Raw genomic sequence first — 24,905 nt, 5'->3', positions numbered from 1 at the left:
TAAAAAATAATAAAAAGTATAATTTAAATAAGAGTAAAAAGTTCAATTTTCAAAATTGTATTTTTTTTTCAGTAGTTGTGTTGTCGTTGACAATTATTCAAATTTTGATGACCTGAAACATTTACATGGGACATCAGGAAGGAGGCAAATACTTTTTTTTACACCACTGACAGACAGACAGAATACTTTATTAATCCCTTTGGGATTCCCTCAGTGAGAAAGCATGTATTTAGGCTATGATTAAACTACCCTTTCATTTTGGGTTCACAGCATCCAACAATGATTTTACCATATTCACAGTGTGTGAAATGAAGTGTATTAGCTGCTAATACAAGTGCATGTGATCCCAAGACTCCATCAATGCTTGAAAGCATTCTTTTAATGTTTCATGCAATCCTGTGAGTAACAAATCAAGTTAAAAGTGTGTCAAAGTCAAAATGCCGTCAGTGAGCATGCTTGGTGGTGGTAATCACGGGACCACCCAGGTCACGCAGTTGTCAGTCAGCATGCATCCAATCAGAAAGCAGCTGACCTCCAGCATTTGGCCAGGGATGCCATATCATGCTTACAGTGTATTTGTCGCCATTTCATCCAAAAACACATTTTTAATGCTTTTAAAGTTCACTCTTTTTATTGTTATTGGTGTCCGATTACTACAAATACCTCCTTTTATCAAGAAAACACAATTACAAAAAACACACGGCTCTCACTTGCCTTGGTTTCATTCACACATCAACAAGCTTTTACTGTTCTGGATGATTATTTGGATTCACCAATACTAATCAATGGTGAGGTCATCATCGTGTGCATAGTAGTGTTAGTTAACATCAGCAAAAAAGTGGTAAAAAGTGACAAAAGTCTTCCGGGTTACCTGAGTCCCTCACAAGTCTCCCCTCCTTCCACACAGTCTGACATAGACATAAAGAGCAGCTGTTAGCTTCTCAGTTCGGTATGTGCACACTGCTTTGTGAGAAGAGCTGGAACAATTGCATTCAGAAGTTGCAATGTAAGTGTGGGCGCAAGGCTTTTTAGTCGTAGTGCATTGAAAGGAACATTGAATAGAGGTAGGATTGCAAGGTTTATAGCGTGTCGGAAAATACGCCATCACCAACTGTTTCAAAAGGCTGGCCTACGCTTGCTTCTTCATACTGGTTCTACCATATCTTACTTATTGTGTGGAAATATATCTTCACTCGCGAAATGTACTGCAAAAAAGGTCAGTAAGGATAATTCATAATGCCGCCTACAGAGAACATACTAACACCTTATTTCTAAAATCACAAATACTTCAACTTGCTGATATAGTTCATCTTCAAACAGCTAAAATAATGCATAAGGCTAAAAATAACCAATTACCTAAAAATGTAATCCAATACTTCTCTACAAGAGAGGAGAAATATGATATCAGGGAAGAACTAAATTTGAAACACTTCTATGCTAGGACTGTGTTAAAAAGCCATAGCATTTCAGTATGTGGAATCAAACTATGGAATGGATTGAGTAAGACCCTCAAACAATGCACAACGATGAGCCAATTCAAGAAACAATACAAGCAGTTGATGTTTGCTAAATACAAGAATGAAATAATATATCACCTTGTACTTCGGTACGAGGTGCATTATTAAAAAAAACACAAAAAAAACCTAAAACTGTATTATGGAAAGCAGGAAGTGAACAAATGTAACAGTTACTGATTGTAAAAGTACCAGATGGAGGGGTAGGATTTAATAAGCTTTGCTTCTTCCTACTCCTTTTGGACATGTGGAACTGTGAACTGATTATGTGATGCATTCAATTGTAATCTGATGCATGTTCAAATGAAATAAAACCATTACCGTTACCATTGATTTATTTTGTGTAAACGGGACGTGGTAGTTTTACTGTACCAAAATAGTGATGGCCTTAATGTGGATTAGTAAAACCAACCTTGCGTTTCCAGACTTTCACAGAGTTCTGACTTGGCCTCCCCATTGGGCCGCAGACCCCCTTTTGGGTTGAACTTGCTGGACATGGTGGCAGCAGTAACCACAGCCTTCAGGCTGCGCTTGCGCTTGGGTACGTTCTGCTCCGGATGAAAGAGAACCACGTAGACCTTGGGCATGTAAAGCATTCCCAAAGAGACGGATGCGCTCAGGCTGACAGAGATAGTCAAGGTTGTGGTCTGGATGTACATCTGCAGGAGGGAGGAGACAGGCCATTATTATTGAAGCATACGGTGGCGCATATACAGAACACTTCCTCTCCATTCAGGTGTCTGGTCATGACTCCAGAAATAAATAATCATCAATCATCTTGGATTGTAGATTTTAAGCTGTTTTTCAGATACACAAGTACAACAAATAGAAGGGGCCACGATGGGGTCAGTGTGAGCTTTTTATGTATTTTTGCCTTGAGGGTTTAGACCACAGCGTGGCGACTGTTTGTTCGCCGAGGCCAGTGACAGCTGCAGCTCACAGCTGGGAGGCCAATACATAGCTGCAGGCGACAAAAATGGAGCAAAGAAAAACATCTTACAATTGCCTTAAAGTTTGTTTTTTGGTATTTCTGATGGTCTCAGCCTATGTCTAATCTGCAAGGGAAATACAAAATCAGTAGAGAGTTTTTAAAAAATGTTGTAGGTAAACTGTATTGTTTTTTCATTGACAAATCACATCTATTTATCTATCTGTCAGTCAATACACGCTTAGTAATACCAAAGACTGTGTCACTTTACAGAGTCTTTGGTTTTATTTGGCTCTTAAAATGTTTCATATGCAGACAAAAGACCAGAGGTTATAGGTGGAAATACATTTTTGAATCGTTTAGCATGGGATTAGCTTCCATGGCTGTACATCCATCCATCCATCCACCCACCCACCCAACCATCAATCCATCCACCCACCCATCCATCCACCCACCCACCCACCCACCCAACCCTCCACCCATCCATCCATTCATCCATCCACCCACCCACCCAACCCTCCACCCATCCATCCACCCACCCACCCATCCATCCACCCACCCAACCCTGCACCCATCCATCCATCCACCCACCCAACCCTCCATCCATCCATCCATCCATCCATCCATCCATCCATCCATCCATCCACACACCCATCCATCCACCCACCCAACCCTCCACCCATCCATCCATCCATCCACCCACCCAACCCTCCATCCATCCACACACCCATCCATCCACCCACCCACCCAACCCTCAATCCATCCATCCATCCATCCATCCATCCATCCACACACCCATCCACCCACCCACCCATCCATCCATCCATCCATCCACCCACCCACCCACCCACCCAGCCCTCCACCCATCCATCCATCCATCCATCCATCCACCCACCTAACCCTCCACCCAACCCTCCATCCATCCATCCATCCATCCATCCATCCATCCACACACCCATCCACCCACCCACCCACCCATCCATCCATCCACCCACCCACCCAGCCCTCCATCCATCCACCCACCTAACCCTCCATCCATCCATCCACCCACGCACCCACCCAACCCTCCACCCATCCATCCATCCTTCCATCGTCACGGGGGGTGCTGGAGCCTATCCCAGCTTTCTTCAGGCGAGAGGCGGGGTACACCCTGGACTGGTCGCCAGCCAATCACAGGGCACATATAGACAAACAACCATTCACACTCACATTCATACCTATGGACAATTTGGAGTCGCCAATTAACCTAGCATGTTTTTGGAATGTGGGAGGAAACCGGAATACCAGGAAAAAACCCATGCAAGCACAGCGAGAACGAGTCTAGCAAATGATATAGTACAATACAGTGTTATGACAGATTGCATCTATGCTCCCATATCACACTGAGAAATGATTACTAATCATAGTGGTGTTTATGCTAAAGCTACAGTAAATATATACTATCCTATTCTGTCAAACATGGAGGCCATTGTTTTTAGGGCAGTGAGTAATCTGACTTGTCTTATTGGTATTACTTTAACAGTATGTTTAATGTTGTGGTTTCAATGTCCTGCATTATACTAAGCAATTTGTAATATTTGGTTTGACAGCACAGCAGCATCAGTGTAGATAATACTGAGGATGGTAAATATTTGTTGAAACAAAAAAATGTGAGTGATTATGTCTGCCAGGTAAAACACTGGCGGACGCTGTTAGTGATGAGTCATTGTGTTGCATCAACATTCATCAGTGATGGAATGGCAGTGTTGTAATCTCATGACAACATTGCCTGGGGTAAAGTCACAACATAATGCAGACCAGAGAGTCACAGTGACGGTGTTGTGGGGGGGGGGGGGGGTTCAAACTCTTGTTCACTTTTTCCCTAGCAATCGCACTGACTGAAACTGAGCAATTATCCTTCTTCAAGACGGAATTGCTTTTTTTTTTGTTGAGCTGATCATATCAAAACTATCTTTGAAATTCACACTTGAGTAAATGCAAAACCTAATATTCTCTGTCCACTTCAATTTATAATAACACTGTGTATAATAATAATAATGTATAATAATACTGTGTGATGGCGGCACGGTTGTCTAGGGGTTAGCGCACAGACCTCACAGCTAGGAGACCAGGGTTCAATTCCACCCTCGGGCATCTCTGTGTGGAGTTTGCATGTTCTCCCCGTGCATGCGTGGGTTTTCTCCGGGTACTCCGGTTTCCTCCCACATTCCAAAAACATGCTAGGTTAATTGGCTACTCCAAATTGTCCATAGGTATGAATGTGAGTGTGAATGGTTGTTTGTCTATGTGTGCCCTGTGATTGGCTGGCGACCAGTCCAGGGTGTACCCCGCCTTACGCCCGAAGACAGCTGGGATAGGCTCCAGCACCCCCGCGACCCTCGTGAGGATAAAGCGGTAGAAAATGAATGAATGAATGAATACTGTGTGACGATCACCTCTTGTGCTTTGTAGTGCTCTCTCTCTTTCTCTTTCTCTTTCTCTTTCTCTTTCTCTTTCTCTTTCTCTTTCTCTTTCTCTTTCTCTTTCTCTTTCTCTCTGTCTCTCAGCTCAAAGCTCGACTGGAGGCGGGACAGCTGGACACACCTGATCCCAATCAGGCCGCCCGGCGACTTAGGCTGGTTGGAGGCAGCTGGGAGTTGCTGGTTCTTTACCCTCCAAAGCCATGGTTCTCCTACCAACGGCTAGGGCCACAACCACAGCCACGGACAGCTGTCTCTGCCTCCTCAGCCAGAGTACTTTGCTTCTTTAATTTTGTCTGTTATCCTTCCTTTTATTCCTTTTATGACTTGCTTTTGTTTATTTGCCAGGTGAGAGTATTAAAGGACTCTCCATCGCTACAGTGGAACCTTGGTTATCATCATTAATTAGATATAGAAGGTCTGACTCAAACCAGACAAATTGAATATTTTTATCCCAATGAGAAATAATGTAAATCCAATTATTCAGTTCTGGACACCCCAAAAATGTTTTTAATTTTGTGCTAAAAATGCATAAATTATTAACACAATTGGACTCACAAAGTGTATTAATAACACGATGATGCTGTGCAATATAAAATGTTTACATAAATTTCCGATATATGCTCACCGGGGCGTACACAAACCAAGGTTCTAATGTACTACACTTTTTTTTTTCCACAAACTATGTTAATATTCTAAAACGATAGCAATACTAGCGTCTGGAGAATTCTACTCACTCTCCAAGTACAAATATTTAAATAAGTATTGAGGCTCGATGATGAGGCAATTATACTGTTGATTTGCATAAAATCACCCACTTTGTGTTTCTCTGATATAAAAAAAAATGTTGAGTTTATATTAATAACCTAGAGAATATAGTTCAATAAAGGTTGCTTGCTTTGCTATTTCCTACTTGAATGAAACACAAATAAATACAAGCAAACCTGAGGTATTGAGGTGAAGGAATTATCCTCACAAGAGCCTTGTAATCCCCGCAGCAAAAGCCTGGGTCCATCAACTCATCATGATGAGCAGAAGCACAACTCAAGGCTGACATTCAAGTGGCTATTTTTTTTTTTTTTTTTACAAAAAGGCACACAGGGAATCTTACCCACACAAGTGAAATTAATGCTGCCATTGTGCAGTTTATAAGTAAAGCACCATAGGACTTAGACTTCAAATTTACCTTTTCTGCAGACTGCGACGTCCCAAAGAAGATGGGGATGAAGGCAAGCCATACGATGCAAGTGGTGTACATGGTGAAGCCGATTGGTTTGGCCTCATTAAAAGTCTCGGGCACCCCTCTGGTTTTGATGGCGTAAACAGTGCACGTGACCATCAGGAGCATGCTGTAACCCAACAGACAGATGAGGGAAAGATCCGATATGTCGCACTTCAGAACTCCGCGGGCCATGTCAGGATTAGCCGTACGCTGGTCCTCGTAATCGATAATGGCTTGCGACGGGTCAACACCGAACCAGATACACACTCCGAGAAGTTGAATGGAAATCAAGCTGAATGTGATGACCAACTGTGAGGCCGGGGAGATGAATCGAGGGGCACTGACTGACATTTTGCCTTGTTCAAAAATCCTGTAGATGCGATTGGTCTTTGTGAGCAGTGCCGCATAACTGATACTCATACCCAAGCCCAGGAAGATCCTTCGCAGCGAGCATATAAAAACATCAGGGGCGGAGATCATAAGAAATGTCGTAGCATAGCATAAGAAGATACCGGTCAGAAGCACGTAGCTCAGTTCTCGCCCTGAGGCCTTAACAATGGGTGTGTCATTGTAGCGCACAAAGGTGACAACAACAAACAGTGTCGCCATGATGCCCAGGACAGCAATGAGAACGGGGATGACAGCCCACGGAGAGCTCCACTCCAGTTTAACAATGGGAATGGGAACGCAGCCGGTGTGGTTCTCGTTGGGCCGCAGGTCAAAGCGACACATCTTGCAGGTGTAAGTGTCCGCCTGATACTGGTAGCCGTCGCAATTCTCGCAGTGCCAACAACACGGAATTCCTTTCACCGTCTTCTTCCGCTGACCAGCTCGGCAAGGTTGGCTGCATATGGAGGAGGGGACTTCTTGACTCCCACCTGGCCACTGCATCTCCTCTGTCTGGGGGGGGGGGGGGGGGTGAACATAACACAAACAAATGAATACAAATGACCCCTTAATATCAAATCAAAACAAATCAACTTTATTTGTAGAGCACTTTTCATGCACTAAGTGCTCTACAGAATTAAAAACAATTACCATAATTAAAAAGAAAAACAGGCGGCACGGCGGTCTAGTGGTTAGTGCGCAGACCTCACAGCTAGGAGACCAGGGTTCAATTCCACCCTCGGGCATCTCTGTGTGGAGTTTGCATGTTCTCCCCGTGCATGCGTGGGTTTTCTCCGGGTACTCCGGTTTCCTCCCACATTCCAAAAACATGCTAGGTTAATTAGCGACTCCAAATTGTCCATAGGAATGAATGTGAGTGTGAATGGTTGTTTGTCTATATGTGCCCTGTGATTGGCTGGCGACCAGTCCAGGGTGTACCCCGCCTCTCGCCCGAAGACAGCTGGGATAGGCTCCAGCACCCCCCGCGACCCTCGTAAGGAAAAAGCGGTAGAAAATGAATGAATGAATGAAAAAAGAAAAACAACTACAAACTACTAGACACACACCCACCCACCCCCCATAGGTGGCATAACACTGACGATCAAGGAAACGCCACATTTGGGGACGTCCACACTGGGAGGAGCCGCAGGTCGTGCGATCGGGGCACCAGCACCCCCCCCCCCCCCCCCCCCCCCCCCGACTCCGACAGACTAGCGGACCCCCACATCAAATGGAGGAACCCCCAGCCGGCCGCGTCGAAGGGACCCAAGGATGGCACCCCCTCAGCAGACCCGACACAGCCCCCAGTTAAAAGCTAAAGAGCATAAAATAGGACTAAAAAGATAAAAACGTAAGAAAAGTTTAAATTAGTTGATTAAAAAGCTTGATTAAAAAGGTATGTTTATAATCTTAATCTTTAATCTTTAATCTTACCACACACTTCTCTTTCTTTTATTTGTCACCATTATTCCATTATTAGTTATTGTCAATCTCTAGGATTAAGAAACTACTCAACGGAAACTACATTTGGATTTATCAGTATTTGTTCCTGTGAAAACTGATCCACAGCGGATAATGGAGATTAATTCCACCAAAAAAAATACACTTTTTCTGCATTCTGTGTCCACCGCTATTAATAAAAGTCTTCAAGCAAATCAATTCTAAATATTGTAATGCTTTGAGCCCTTTGTTCAATTCAATTTTTTAAAAAATCGTCATTTGGAGTACCTGGGAATCTATCCACAATATCCTGAAATACAGGGTGGCTACAGTCACCCAAAACCAAGGACTTCCAACATTCAACATCCTGTCCAGTCTTATGCTCTAATTGTAAAATGGGGGTGTTTACTTTTGCTAATTAGAAGCAGCTGCCAGGTGCATGGAGTTAAGAGCGAAATTGGTTCACTAAACCCGGGTCAAATTCTGCAGATGAGAGTTTGTGGATTTGTGAAACAATGCAGTACATTTAGTTTAAATCCTAATATACTGCTGTTCCACTGCATGTCCAGTCCAGTCCAGGTCCGGGGTGTAAAAAAAGTTCCACCTCATGAAACAGTGTAGCAAACGAATGGATGGAGAACTAACTTTAAAATGTATATTGCAGAATGCTACAGTGTATGTAGGACTATATGACTAATATAACTGTTACGCTGTTTGTTTATGGGTATTATTTAGGGGTGTCAAAAGATCTGCAAGATAAAAACATGATGAGACTTTGAGAAAAAACATTTTCACAAGAACAGGGCAGCCAGAAGCCAAATGAGCTATGGCATTGCTACTAAAATACGACTACATGGAAGTGGCAGTGCACAAGGCACTGTCATTGGCACATTAAGTACATGCTTTACATAAACCTTGCAATGCAACCTACCCCGGTGTTCTCAATATCAGCGTCAATGAATGATGTGTGGCTGTTTTTTTTTTTCATCGGAAGTTAACAGCTGTAGTAATTCTATTTTTGATAAAAGTTACTTAAGATGTGTCAGATCAAAATAAGCCATGTTTGCATTTGTCTGCATTCTTAATCACCAAGTGGTTTTATTTTACGCTTGTTACAGTCGGCTGAGTGTGGTAGTTACTAATGTTCCAAGATAGTAGTAGTGAAAGTCGGGCATGTTAGTGATGATGTATTGAAAGATGATGGCTTAATAATAATAATTAATAATGGTATTATGGCCACCCTAACTTTGATTTTTTTTTAGCCGAGGTCTGGTCGGATTTTGGTGATGAGGAACCTCGCTAACGGTTAGTTGGTGGGACCACTTAAGTAGAGTTTGGTTTCTTAAAAAACAATATGCGTTCAATTTGCATCACAAAAATGCTTCCTCGAAATAATCAGACCTCAGACCTCATAATCACTCAGTGCTTTTTTCTGACATGATTTTTCCGACAAATCTCGCCTGGTCTCTTGGACCCATTCTCATGCATCATCTCGTTTTGTGAGTTGGGTGTCTCATGACACCCGTACTGTTAATATATCATTATATTTTGCTGTTAGTATTAGACCATGTCGACCTATGCCAAGGCCCATGCCCTCTACAAAGTTTCATGGAAATCAGTTAAGTCGATTTTATGGAATACATTTCCTGCACTCCATAATAATGAAATACAATGAAAATTGCTATTTCATGAAGAAAAATAATTCTCCTGTCTTGTGATGTAGTACCACATAACTATGTTCTTTCAGTCTTGCTTGTTATTTACAGGCCATACCCTTTATTCTGTGAAAGGTTGCAGGCTATGCTTGACTTTAACGAGGGACGGCCAATCTTTGGTTGCGCTGACCTAACAATTTTACTGCAACACTGCTTGCTTTTGGTATTAGCTGTAGAGAACATGTTTAAAAAAGTAAAATGAATATTTAATTGGGCAAAAAAGGCATAGTAAAGTAATACATATTTGGTGATTTTCGATTTGTTGGATGTTCATCTGGTATTCATGATTTTCCTGGGAGATTTCTGCCAGGCAATGCTGTAGACAACAACCAGGACCTTGATGTCTACAAATGTAATACTTTATCAAAACTATGTGCCGCAGGAACAAAAAAAACACCACAGGCCATGTGTATAAATGATGCATAAACATAAAAATTAATATTCCTGTTAGGGATGAGCGAGTACTCGCCTATCTGTATCTGTATCTGTTCACCCATCTAAATTATAAAATACTCTGAGTGGGTGGGGCATACACTAGAAGTGGGTGTGGTTTAGCCAGAAATGGGCAGGGCTTAAATCTGTACATAATTTAAAATATGCTATGGAAATGGATTGATCAGAAGTCGCTATATGTATTGTTTATTGTGAGTGTAAGTGATCCTTGAGACTTTATTCTGTGTGACTTTATAGCTGTGTGAAGTGGCAAAATGGCAAAAATTAAAAAGGGAAATAATCAGCCTTGTTGACTGTATTTTTCTGAAAAGCACCGCGTTCAGTAACACAAGCGGTTTTCCAACTGACTTTATATCACCACTAAGCGAGCAGACGGAAAAACAAAACAACGTCTGTGACTGATGCACAATGGTGCCCACTGTCTTGTTGTCTTGTATCTGCAACGTATTGAGAGGGGTGTCATATTTTAGCCATACATGCTGTGAATGCTTGATGCCGACCTTGTACCCAAGTGTACCTAATGTTGTGGCCGGTCAATGCAGGTCTGCACAGCGCTGTACAGCACTGCATAGCATGCGATGGAACAGGTTTACCAAGTAACTTTAGATACCGAATAAAGTGGATGCATTGTGACAAACGGCGATCCGTTTTCAACTTCCCAATTGCACCATGTACGTGAATGATTCCGTGACTGGCCAATCACAGAGCTTGAAGCGTGAATACATAATGAGCATTTACAGATAATGACGAAATGTACTGTTTCATACTCGTATCCATCAAAAATGCATTATTCATAACGGCTCATCCGTAATTCCTGTAATAGTTTGATGTTAACATCAAAATGTTATCCATGTTCGAAGCTTCATTTGCCCGTATACTACATTAAAGAAAATATTGCAAAGGTACTACTAAGCACACTCAGCCATAACCTGAGGTGCTTTTTTTGAAGTTTCTGAACTGCAATGCCAACCACACACAGCACAAAAGACAACTTTCATCTCAATATTTGATACTGCTCATAAAAGATGATCGGAAAAAAATGACTAAGTGTCTCAATAATCGGTTTGTATTAACTGTGAGCTGTATAAGGATTGAAAAAAAAAACGGAGATATAATCATAATTTTTCCTGGCATCCGTTTCGTTGTGCCTCAGGCATACCATAAAGCCAATAAAAACATTTCAACTCAGGTTTACATCAAACACGATGGTGTTATTTCCATTATGCTTTTAACAATTTCTTGTCAGGACAAACTGAATCAAAGTGGTCATGAAATGTTCTTTCTGCTACGTAGAAGATGGATTAGAACAGGGGTCTCAAACTCAATTTACTTGGGGGCCACTGGAGCTCGGGTCTGGGTGAGACTGGGCCGCATCAGGTTTTCCAAAAAAAAACCCCAAAAAATGCATTTATTAAAAACAAAAAAAATTAAAAAACTACGCTTTGGTTCCAATTTTGTACAAGAAAAGCTCTGATAAAACATTCCACTGTTATCAAATATCTTACTTTTTATTTTTCGACACAAAATAAGATGAAAAATAAATCAAGAATAAAGAAAATCGATCAAATAGTAATAAATAAATAAATATAATAATAATAATAAAACGGCAAATAATAAAAACTTCGGAAACCACATATAGTTGGTGGGTAGACAAATTATTTTTTTCAGATTAAAATGAACAAAGCATTATTAGAGCCCTGTAGACATGACAAAACACGACTATAGTCACATTTATACTTTTTTTTTTATTTACAACATATTGCGCAACTGCAGGGTCTTGAGACACATGCTAACTCGCAAACTAGAGAGCTAGCGACCTAAACGGTAGCCTTCGAGTTATTTCCTTTAAACATAAATAGCCAAAACTTACCACTTCCACACGGATAGGGAGGATAACTATTAACAGTTATTTAACCTTTAACATGAACATTAATGAAACGTAATAATTTTTTCTGGGTACATGATACCATACAGCATCCATATCAAACTTTCATATCAAGGCGGGGGCCTCAAACTAGTGTCCTGCGGGCCACATTTGGCCCGCGGGCCGCGTGTTTGAGACCCCTGGATTAGCACATGTGGTCTTTCTGACAGTGATGTTATAAGAAAACACAAGAATATAAAGTAAAGGCTTCCAGCATGTTGTATTTCAGAGGTTCTTACATCTAAGTGCAGCTGGTCGGTCCAGTGGCCAATGATTTTGTACTCTGTGGTGTTATTCGTCATCTGGTATTGGTAGATTTCATAACGACCAGGAGCGTCTCCGTTTACGTTGAAGACCACCGGAGTGCCAGCAATTCCTGCAAATGAAATGAAAAACAAAGAGTAAATGTGTTATTCTTCAAGTGTGTACTGTTTGGTAATTCTGACTCCCAAAAGTGATGGCAAAAATCTTTTGCTGTTGTGATGACCTGAGATGAAATTAGCCTGCAAAGCTCAATGTTAGGAGCAAATAGATGTTGACAGCAAGGCTGGCCTGGTTATTCGAGGAGGGTTCACACAGCTGTCTGTTCATGTCCTCGTATCATTTCACACGCCTTCATTCTGCTCATTGCCCCATCGCTTGTTATCCTCAAGGTCGTCCTCAGAGTGCAGACAAACGACAGCACTGATTTTAATTACCACTTTGAGGTCTCTATTGAGGTACCATTTTTCCTCTTCCTGTTTCTGTGTCTTCTCAAACCAACCTTTTGAACCCTTCGCCAGAATCACAGAATTAAGGAAGTGAGGGAACATTCACAGATTCAGTAATCAGCCTGTTTCTCTTTGAAAAGACCAATTAGAAGTATCCTGTCTATCACACACACACACTAGTTACCTATAGAGATGCAGTCGTGTCACAGAGACCCACATAAAGTTTCTGACAGGTAAGCAAGTGAGCAAACAAAAGACGTTATGGGGACCTCGTCTGCCCTCTTCCTGCTTACTCATGACCGCTAATTGTCAAGCTAGCTTCCTCCTTTTCGGACCGAATGACATCTCATTCAGTTTAACACAGGGGTCTCAAACTCAATTTACCTGGGGGCCACTGGAGCTAGGGTCCGGGCAAGGTTGGGACGCATCAGGTTTTCCAAAAAAAAAAAGAACGCATTTATTAAAAACAGAAAAATATACAAAAATTTTCAGTGCTTTGGTTCCGATTTTCTACAATAAAAGCTCTGATAAAACATTCCACTGTTCTCAAATATCTTAATTTTTATTTTTCTGCACAAAATAAGATGAAAAATAAATAAACAAATCAAGAATAAAGAAAATCAATCAATCAGTAATAAATAAATATAATAATAATAATAAAACTGCAAATAATAAAAACTTAAGAAACCACATATAGTTGGTGGGTAGGCAAATTATTTTTTTCAGATTAAAATGAACAAAGCATTATTAGAGCCCTGTAGACATGACAAAACACGACTATAGTCACATTTATACTCTTTTTATTTACAACATATTGCGCAACTGCAGGGTCTTGAGACACATGCTAACTCGCAAACTAGAGAGCTAGCGACCTAAACGGTAGCCTTCAAGTTATTTCTTTTAAACTTAAATAGCCAAAAACTTACCACTTCCACACGGATAGGGAGGATAACTATTAACAGTTATTTAACCTTTAACATGAACATTAATCAAACGTAATAATTTTTTCTGGGTACATGATACCATACAGCATCCATCAAACTAGTGTCCTGCGGGCCACATTTGGCCCGCGGGCCGCGTGTTTGAGATCCCTGGTTTAACACATACAATATGGACATATTATTGTACAAATTATTTTTTTTATATTGTGGTGGTAAAAAAGTGTAATTTGGAGCTATTCACCTACATGCACACCTAATATAATTGATTAGTTTCACATTTCATGTTTGTGTGTGTTTATGCACAAGCAGCACATACTAATAAGACGGCATGTCTAATAATCTGGGGCCACTTTCGGGTAACACTCAGCTGCAGCTCTGCACCAATATACCGCAATGATGCAGTTGTAGCACATGTTTGTATCGATTTAAGTGTAATTAAATGGACTGGTATGATACAGGAATCAGTATTAATAGCAGGGGCATCACTAGGTTCTGAGGAAGGGGAGGGGCTTAGCCCCCTGGAAATGGACAGGATATTAATGTGACGTGACGTGAGCCGAAATCATCTATATGTCTTTTTTTTCATGGCAATACTCTACATGGCCAAGTGGACTGGACTGGGTAATGGCGCAGTGAAGGGGCTCTCTACCTTACACCATGAAATAAAGGGAAATGGACAGATTTGATTATAAATTAATGACCGGTAATATGAATATTTATTTTAAGTCCTTTTCTTGCCGTATTATATAAAATTTGTCCGAGATTTTTTTTTTTTGTAAAAAAAAAAATCGATAAAAAATATGAAATTAATTAGGGGGACTTAAGAACATTAAAAAAAAATAGGCCTAATGACGCCACTGATTAATAATGTCCATGAAGGCACTCGTTAGAATGACTCACATGAAAATACATTGCTAAACAACCCCCCCAAAATATTCCACATGCAGTCAGGTCAGTGTTATATTAATGGTAGGAAAATCATGACATGAATGGGTCTCAACTTTGCTGTCAAGGAGGGGTGAAATGTACGTATATTAGCACCTTAGCACCTCACTAATAATCCCACATATCTTGGATCATGTTAGATTTACAATCTCCAGATTGAGCATAAATACATATATGAACATAATCTTTGTCAGTTGCTTGGTTTCCTATGTCCTTTGCCTTGGGAGAATTCCCAGAATTCTCCGGGATCATGTAGGTGTTCCTGTCTTGTCTACACAGCATTTAAATTCCCTCTTGCTTGTGGCTAATGGAAAAGCAAAGCAGGATGCAGTATTCCAGTAATATGCACCATTGATTTTTTTAAAAATCATACCTGAAGGGTATAATTCACTGCCAAGACTTCCAGTAACAAGATAAAAAATAACATGAAACATGTTTATTCCCATAATATACAGAATATGTTAAAGAGTAATAGTTCAGCTTTGTTTTGGTGTTGGGAGAAATGAGCTACCATATATTGCAATGAAGTATTTTACTGCAGACTATGTATTTATATGTCATATTTGTATGTTTTTTACAAATAAGGAGTGACCTGCTTACATAGTAATAAGCAAGTTCAGGCACAGGTAAACAATGTGATGACTTTGAAGATGAGGCCCCGTGAGTTTCCTTTCAACATCCATCATGAATGAAGACCTTACCGCTGTAAACACGACTGTCGTGTTAACCTTTATTAGCCAAAATAAAAGGTTGCCTGCATTATTAAAAACCAACAGCTGTTCAACTTCATTTTGTTCAGTATGCTCTGTATATTCACCATACTGTACAACTGCAAACCAAACACAAGGGCAAACATGTGAACCATCCAGTCTGTAGTATTTTTCACAGTTTTTGTGGAGAGAATTTTTAAAATGAAAAAAAAAGGGAATTTTGATTTTCCAGAACAACAAAAAACTTGCTAATGTTGCTAAACATTCATTCATTCATTTTCTACCGTTTTTTCCTCACGAGGGTCGGGGGTGCTGGAGCCTATCCCAGCTGTCTGCGGGTGAGAGGCGGGGTACATCTTGGACTGGTCACCAGCCAATCACAGGGCACATATAGACAAACAACCATTCACACTCACATTCATACCTATGGACAATTTGGAGTCGCCAATTAACCTAGCATGTTTTTGGAATGTGGGAGGAAACCGGAGTACCCGGAGAAAACCCACGCATGCACGGGGAGAACATGCAAACTCCACACAGAGATGGCCGAGGGTGGAATTGAACCCTGGTCTCCTAACTGTGAGGTCTGCGCGCTATCCACTAGACCACTGTGCCGCCCGTTGCTAAACATTCATTCATTTTCTACTGCTTTTTCCTCATGAGGGTCGCGGGGGTGCTGGAGCCTATCCCAGCTGTCTTCGGGCGTAAGGCGGGGTACACCCTGGACTGGTCGCCAGCCAATCACAGGGCACATATAGACAAACAACCATTCACACTCACATTCATACCTATGGATAATTTGGAGTTGCCAATTAACCTAGCATGTTTTTGGAATGTGGGAGGACATGCAAACTCCACACAGAGATGGCCAAGGGTGGAATTGAACCCTGGTCTCCTAGCTGTGAGGTCTGCACGCTAACCACTCGACCGCCGTGCCGCCCCTTACTACATCATATTGTTGCTAAACATACTATTTACAAATAAAGAAAAGGAAAACAATTGCATTATCCAGCTAAACTTCCCATTAGAAAAGTTTATAAAATATTTGTATGAATTTACTAGACTCTATGCAAAAAAGAAACAAACCAAAAAAAAAAAACAAAAAAAAAAAAAAACGCCGGTGCTTGTTTTTTTCCTGCTGCTTCTTCTCATTGTGTATAATTATAATCCAGCAGAGAATGCACTCTAAGGACCCTGTCGGCTGTTCAATGGTGACAAGATAAGAAAACACACTCTTCTTGCTGTTAATTGTCAAGCCTCCTACGGGTCCCACCTTCTTGTACTTGCTCACAGTAATTTCTTTGCAGCAGCCTGATAATTAAAGACCAGCACACACTCACATGCTTGGGCATGATGTGGATACCGAAAATGTGCCAATTCAAGTGCTTCAGTATACTGTATATTAGAGTGCATCAAATTTGAATGGGAAATTTTTATTTCATAATATCAATTTGGCTGGCATTTCATTTTTTTTTCTAATAAACATAAAAATGTCTTTTGCAAAGTTTTGAGGAAATCTATTGAGATTTTTAGGGGTGCCACCTCACACATAAACTTTTGTAAAATTTCGGAAAATGTGCAATTTTTTGCCAAAAAGTTGACCTGGAAATGTTGAGTACAATGAACTTCTATACAGCATCATTTTCTATAGAGTTATCAAAATAAATATATTTGTTTTCTATTTGGGCAGATTGGGTCTTTATTGATATTTGGATATTTGACATACATATAAAGTTTAAACACTTTGTTTTTTTTTATTTTATTTGTATTTTATTGTAAACACAAGGGGCAATAGTAACACATTTAATGTATGGTGGCACCCCTAAATAATCATGTATTGGAAAAATATTTTGTATGTGTTGTTTCTACATATATTGGAACACTGTTAGTACCCAGCCATATCAAAATTATAATATAATAATTGTGTTTATGCATGGTTTATCATACACACCTGAGAAGTTGACATTTCGAATGTATTTGAGCAGCAGTGTGCCATTGATGGTCTCCATCCTGGAGCAGAGGCCAACCTTCCCAGGGCAGAGGTCTTTGTGCATGTTGTGAAGAGCGTGAGCCATGGCGTAAACCGCGTCGATCACAAACTGGACTTTTCCCTCTTGTTCATAGGAGGAATCTTTACCAATCCTTTCGTGATCTAAAATGGAAAATGATAGAAATATATCATACAATAATATAAAACTATACTTGATTCTATCCCTTGAATCAAAATGCAAGGCGTCAAAACCGAGTGAGTAGTGAATTGAGAACGAAACCAGCGGTTCCCAAACTTCTTACAGTCACGTACCCCTTGAAGCCATGTACCTGCGACTCCTGCACACTTAAAAAACATAAACCTTATGTTAATTAATTTGAAATACTGAACATAATTCAATGGTTTATTCGTTTTATAGTAATTCCGGGTGAAAAATGTGTATTTTGCATGGTAAAAATACGATACGATAAAGTTGATAATTGATAAACTGATAAATAGTAAAGTAATAAGTTAAAGTAATAAGTAGTAATAAAAGAATGACAAGAAAAAAATAAAAAACTAATAATCCTACATATCTTTTATTCCACTCCACGCTGATTTTGACATCTTTCCGTTTTGAATCCCTTTTAATTTGAATTTTAGGTTCACTTTTTTGTCTAGTCAGAATGGCTATGATTTCCTCACACTTTGAGGCGTTCAGGCGCACTCCTAATTTTGAGGTTCAGGTGCCAATTGATTTTTGTACCCCCTACAGCAATTAACGTACCCCATATTGGAAACCCCTGAACTAGACTATATCAACAAAATCGCATTCCAATTTTACATGATTGCACTTGTAAATAAATTCTGGTCTTCTTACCAATATCGATTCCATAATATTCTTATATTATATATATTCTTATATATTATATTATTATATATTATATTATTATATTATATATTATATATTATTATATAACTCACTTGCTCAAGTGTTTATATCCACCAAGTTATGTCCCAGCTCCCATTTATTCATCAACAGGAAGTGGAAGTGATGGAGTGGTGATCCAGGAGTGGAGGACAGAGCAAGACAGGGCTCATCATTCTTCAATATTAGCATAATTAGATATGACATGTGTATATTAATCTTGGCTGGTCTTGTTTCACTGCTTAGAAAATATGTCAGTCGCCAAGTGAGGTTTCAATCGGCGGCGTAATCCATTTTTTAAGGAACATAACCTGCTAGTACGGTTTGACTCTACTTATATAAGTACTCAGATTTTTTTTTTTTCACTCTGAGTTTACTCCTTGCCTGTGATCAGGTATCCCGCAAGACAGCGGTGGGGTTTAGAATCAGGGTTCCCTTCCCTGAGGTGGGCTGCCCTCCTGGGCTAATGAGCCCCACCTGCCTGAAGCAACTGCTTTTAAGGCGCCAGATACCCGCCCTCAACCCTCTCCCGTCAGTATAAGCAGTTCCATCGGGCTTAGAACCTTTAAGCCACACGAACAGGCCAGGAGCTGGACTTAGTTGTCAGAGGCTAGACGCGAGCCATGTGGGGGCGTATTATAGATAGTGGGAGCTTATCCCCGCTACCACCCACGGCAATGACAACCTTGGAACCCCAGGAAGTGTAATTGATGTGAAAATGGGGGGTGTGATTAAATAAGCTGTGCTTATTCCTTACTCCTTTTTTTTTTAGACATGTGGAACCATGAATTCTACTTAGTGATGTATTCCAATGTAACTTGTATGAATGTTCAAAATAAATTGAACCATTGCCATAATTTACGTCATCATTTTGATATTCCACATACTTGCTCGAATGAGCTGACACAACATGGTGCATGCGGAAGCAAATGGCGTCAAGATTTCTTTTGCAGACCTTGTTTCAAATGTCTTTAGCTCAACAAAGACACTTCCTTTTAACAGATGAATAGTTTGGGTTTGCCTCACTGGGGCAATTTGATATTCGGGACAAGGCTCTGAATGTTTTAATAGCTTAACACTAGAACTACCAAGGCAGTCATTTTCATTGTTGATATTTTATTCTAACATTCTTTTACCATAGGGCGGCACGGTGGTTGAGTGGTTAGCGTGCAGACCTCACAGCTAGAAGACAAGGGTTCAATTCCACCCTCGGCCATCTCTGTGTGGAGTTTGCATGTTCTCCCCGTGCATGCGTGGGTTTTCTCCGGGTACTCCGGTTTCCTCCCACATTCCAAAAACATGCTAGGTTAATTAGCGACTCTAGGTTAATTGGCGAACATGCAAACTCCACACCGAGGGTGGAATTGAACCCTGGTCTCCTAGCTGTGAGGTCTGCGCACTAGACCGCCGTGCTGCCCTATGGTAAAAGAATGTTAGAATAAAATATCAACAATAAAAATGACTGCCTTGGTAGTTCTAGTGAATGTGAGTGTGAATGGTTGTTTGTCTATATGTGCCCTGTGATTGGCTGGCGACCAGTCCAGGGTGTACCCCGCCTGGGATAGGCTCCAGCACCCCCGTGACCCTCGTGAGGAAAAAGCGGTAGAAAATGAATGAATGTTTTACCATAATGACTGCTATGGTAATGCTAGTAGTTTTAGAATTCTGTGTTAAATATCAGCAGTGGGCTGCACGGTGGTCGAGTGGTCAGCACACAGGCCCCACAGCTAGGAGAAATTTTCTAAAACTCCTGGTTGCATGCACACTTGAAACACAATCACGAAAAAAACCTGATTATACATAATAAGGACACCGTTTCATTGAATTCTTGTAGGGTTGCACGGTGGTCGTGTGGTTAGCGCACAGATCTCACAGCTAGGAGACCCGAACCATCTCTGTGGGGAGTTTGCATGTTCTTCCCGTGGGTTTTTTTTCCTGGTAGTCCGGTTTCCTCCCACATTCCAAAAACATGCTAGGTTAATTGGAGACTCCAAATTGTCCATAGGTATGAATGTGAGTGTGAATGGTTGTTTGTCTGGACTGCGACCAGTCCAGGGTGTACCCTGCCTATCGCCCAAAGACAGCTAGGATAGGCTCCAGCACCCCCTGCGACCCTTGTGAGGATAAGCGGTGGAAAATGATTCAATGTCGGCAGTGAGATTTTGGAATTTAGCTTCAAGCCAAGTAGGGATGTGTTTTGGTTTTACTGTCATTCCTGTTTTCTGTTTTTTCCTCTTAATAGCTTCCTCCAGGTGTCTTTGACAAAAGAATATATATGGCTCAATGATGGTAAGATGTTCAGAGGCTCTGAGGTGTGTTTGGTTTTCATGCACTTAAGGCACCCTGTGGATTTTCTGACCTCCATTTTTCTGACACCCGGTCTCAGGAAATCTAATGCCAGTGGGAGCTACAACTCCGGTTGCTGAGTGCCCACAGATTTTTGTAAAAACGACCGCATCTCCTCGCAATCGAGGAATGGCAAAAACTGACAGCATACCTTGGTATTGCTGTGCCTGCGAAGTGAAGCGTAAAGCTTTGATTCTCTGACTGTCTCTTTCAGTCAGTGGTCGCCACAAATCCCCAGCACTGTGAATGTGCTTAAACCTTAATTCTAACAGATCGAGCGACCAGTAACAGCTTGCAATTCCCGCTTGAAACTCAAAGACTGTTTTTGCTTATTGGGTAGATTTCTCTTTTGCAAAAGAGGTCAGACAGAAACAAACGTCATGCGTCGCAGTCTGTAGGTGTCTGACAAAAAAAGGCTTCCTGACTGGAGGTCGAGGAGATATTCTTGTCACACCTCGTATGTGAGGGTTCGCTTACACACCCATTCTTCGAGCATGGTTTGTCGCACTGAGGGTAGATAACCTCCTGACTGAGAGGTCAACCATGTTAGGTGGGACCACCTGATGTCCCCTCGTCCCGGGAAGGGGAGCTTTAATCAGAGAGTGACTTCCTCGGACACTGTTTGTTTCCCCCCATGCTACAGGCTACTACCCATTGGGCCTATTATGCTTGAAGGGACTGCAGGATGTACACTTCAGATGGTTATAGGAGTAATACCTAAAACTAATACAATATTGTGACCTAAGTTATACTATTCCCATCACAACAGGCTACTATACAAACATTAAAAAACTAGCTCACAGATTCTGGTAGCTTTGCATGCAATGAAGAAAACCAAAAATAATAATATTTTTGTCCAAATTGAAACACAGCACTGCTGATTTAACAATAACATTCAAATGTATATAACAAGTTACTATATGTATTATTTATTCAATAATATGTGTACTGTGTGTGCGTACGTGATCTGTAAGACTATTTATTATTAATTATTATTATTTATAATTTATTATTATTATTAATTATTATTAAATTATTTTTAATGATCTGTGTGAAGTTGGTGATTAACGCAAACATCCAGTGATGGCAAATAATGTCAGCTTTGACCACTGTAGTTTTTGGGGTTCAGTACCGCAGACAGCTCTGTCTTGTCAAATGCACCGCGTACGTAACTTTAGATACGAGCTGAGTTGAAGAAAACCTAAAAACATAAAAAACATCCGTAGTGAAGGCAGTGCCAGTGACCAACGAGACACAAGCCGTTTCAAACTAACCAGCTAACTTTAAATATTATACAAACTCAATTCTGGATTTAAATGGATTTAATGGATTTAAATGGATTTATTCATTTGGTATCGAAAGTTACAGGTTAGATTTGTCAGAGGATGTTTGCTTACAGTAGTAGTTTACATAAGCTTTGTTTGACTTTTACTTGCATGATGGCTTTTGGCAGAAATACATTTATACTCTATATGCCAAACTTGCTATGATAGTGACTATTGTGACTAATATGCAAGGTCACTTGGTGAGAACAGTACAGTTTAATAGAGTCAACCATTGTGCATAGTATTTTTGTTGATGTTTTCTGAGGATGAGGAAATTAGACAGTGGTTTGTAAACATGCACACACTTGCCTTCTGGACCTATGCCTGCAAAAAAACGCAAAACCTTATTCAATCTGAAGCATCGGAAATACTGCTACTGTATAAGAAAATACACTAAATCTAACCCCATGTACCCATTATAGCGTGACAAACATTTAAAAATTGAATTTCTGTAGTTTATAGAAAACAGGACCATTGTCCAAAGTAATTGTGATTGATGGTCCAACCTTGTCCTTTATGGACTGAAGCAACTGACAAAAAAACATAATAGTGTGGAACATTTTTCTGTACTTGTGACACATTCAAGGTTATATCAGCAATTCATGACCATCCGTCTGTGTAAAACTGAATCACATTTTATGGTTCAATAGTGTGAAACAGAGAAGTGTCTGTGGAGAGAGAATTATTGAATTCTGTGTCTGCCAACGAGAACTTAAGCTTGTGTCCTCCCTTGTATAATTAATCCATGTAACCTGGGATGTTCAGCTTATGCTCTCCATTAAACTAAATTTAGCAGCTTATATTACTTGCTTGTTTTATTTGTGACGGTGCTGATTTGATGCCTTTTTGCGATCTTTTTTTTTTTTTTTTTGACCTTTCAGTATGTTGAACACTCTTATACCCAGGCTTTAGTGTCTGACCTAATCCACTTTTGGCTGGAAAACTCCAAGGAACAGCATGCGACTGATGAAGGTGTGCCATCCATCCATCTATTTTCTTCTGCTTATTTAGGTCTGGGTCGCTGGGGAAGCAGACTCAGTCAAGAATCACAGACTTTCTGCTCCCCGGCCATATCTTCTTACTCCACCGGAAGGACATAGAGGCGTTCCCAAGATGGCTCTGAGACATAATTCTTCCAGCATGTCCTAGGTCTATGACTTGGGCTTCCTCACAGCTAGGCATGCCCAGAAAACTTTACCATGGAAGCGGCTAGGAGGCATCTGGACTAGATGAGCGGCTCTTCTTGATTTGAAGGCACGGTGGCTCTACTCTGAGCTTCTCCTAACCCTACCTCTTAAGGCAGTGATTTTCAAACTGGGGGGAGGGGCCCTGACAAGCTAATTTGTAGCTAATTTCATCTCCAAAACGGGGGAGGGGGGCAAAAATATTTGGGAACAACTAGGGTGAGTCCAGCCAGCCTACGGAGTTAACTCCTTACAGTAAGTTTATAGTACATATGTCCATCCATCCATTTTCCTCCGCTTATCCGGGTCTGGGTCACGGGGGCAGCAGTCGGGAAGCCCAGATTTCCCGGTCCCCGGCCACCTCCTTCAGCTCCACCGGGAGTACACCAAGGCGTTCCCAGGCCAGCTGTTAGACATAATCCCTCCAGCGTGTCCTAGGTCTGCCCCGGGGCCTTTTCCCGGCTGGGCATGCCCGGAACACCTCACCAGGGAGGAACCAGATTTGGCCGCCGAAGACCAGGTCGCCCATGCACCCGCCCTTGACTGCCACCCAACACACAATGCACCGGACTCTTATGCTTGCCCCCGTAGGTGGTGGGTCTACGAGGGGGAGATCCTGTGTGCTCCACGGGTGAGGGCCCGACCACCAGGCGCTCGCCTGCGAGCCCCTTCCCCCGGGCCTGGCTCCAGGGTGAGGCCCCGGTATCCCACATCCGGGCGAGGTACGGTTCCTCCTCTTGTTATTATTCATTTGAGTCTTCTGAATCACTCTTGGTCTGACCCGTCACCTCGGACCTGTTTGCCTTGGGAGACCCTACCAGGGGCATATAGCCCCAGACAACATAGCCCCTCGGATCACTCGGGCACTCAAACCCCTCCACCACGATAAGGTGGTGATTCACGGAGGATTAGTGCATATGTACTTTATATAAAAGTGGATCTGGAACCATGATGTCATCTTGGGCCTCTCGGGCACCACATGCAGCAACATTGGGAAACAAAGCAGCGATGTGAATTATTAATATTAATGCACTTTGCATCCTTATTCCTTTCAGATACACTTTAGTGAAGCACCTAAGCACAGTTAAGTTGTGTTTTAACGTGGGGGGATCGGCCCCCGTTGCAGCATCCAGCCAATAAAGATCATATCCTGCCCACTTTCCATTCACGAAGCCAACTAAGCTATCAATGTGAGTTATCGAGGCTCACGATATGATTATCGGTTGGGCGGTGGCTATTGTAGCGCCCATGTTTGGGTGGCAGTTGAAGGTCTAATGGGTGCCACAAACATTAGCAATGACCGACAAAATGCGTGCACAAGGGGAAGCAATGAGCGGCTGCCAACTGACAAACCGAAATCCTTTGATTGACTTTCAGATGTGGAGGGAATCGAAAAAATTCAGAGGAGAAAAAGCAACTGGTGTTGACAATTCACTGCCTGTCGCCTCCAATGTGTGGTGCCCAAAACGCGAATCGCCCAAAAACTGGTTGGATTTTTTGGACTGCCTGGGGGTCCGGATGGAGCGGCATGAAGCTGTTTCCTCTTGCATCAAATCTTTTCTTAAAGATTCTTTCGGTTTCACTAGTAATTCATTGTGTGTAAATACAGTATACATACTACATACTGCATGAATATACTTCAGTGTTTCCTTATTAGAAGATGACCTGCGACTGCCTTGCTTTCTACTACATAATCAGCATCTTGCACTTAGATGTTGCGCTTCCAAAATGCATAAAAACATTTTAATTCCATGGTCTAATTATCATCTCTATACAGTCTCCCACACTGTTTTAAATAGCACACA

At 41.3% G+C, this 24,905-nt stretch overlaps 1 protein-coding gene across 1 annotated transcript in view; it reads right to left on the bottom strand.

The window, feature by feature from the left end:
* The window catches only part of grm4 (glutamate receptor, metabotropic 4), a 162,107-nt gene that overhangs the window by 3,019 nt on the left and 134,183 nt on the right, over positions 1-24,905 (bottom strand). The window contains exons 7-10 of the mRNA XM_058050773.1: positions 17,300-17,500; positions 12,282-12,418; positions 6,088-7,023; positions 1,927-2,173 (exon numbers count right to left, since the gene is read on the bottom strand). Of these exons, the coding sequence (XP_057906756.1) occupies positions 1,927-2,173; positions 6,088-7,023; positions 12,282-12,418; positions 17,300-17,500 (1,521 nt within the window). The remainder of the gene's footprint in view (positions 1-1,926; positions 2,174-6,087; positions 7,024-12,281; positions 12,419-17,299; positions 17,501-24,905) is intronic.

The sequence above is a fragment of the Doryrhamphus excisus genome, chromosome 16, assembly GCF_030265055.1.
Source record: "Doryrhamphus excisus isolate RoL2022-K1 chromosome 16, RoL_Dexc_1.0, whole genome shotgun sequence".
Lineage (NCBI taxonomy): Eukaryota > Metazoa > Chordata > Actinopteri > Syngnathiformes > Syngnathidae > Doryrhamphus > Doryrhamphus excisus.
Note: the sequence above shows the minus strand (reverse complement) of the source record. Positions and strands in the feature narration are given on the sequence as shown.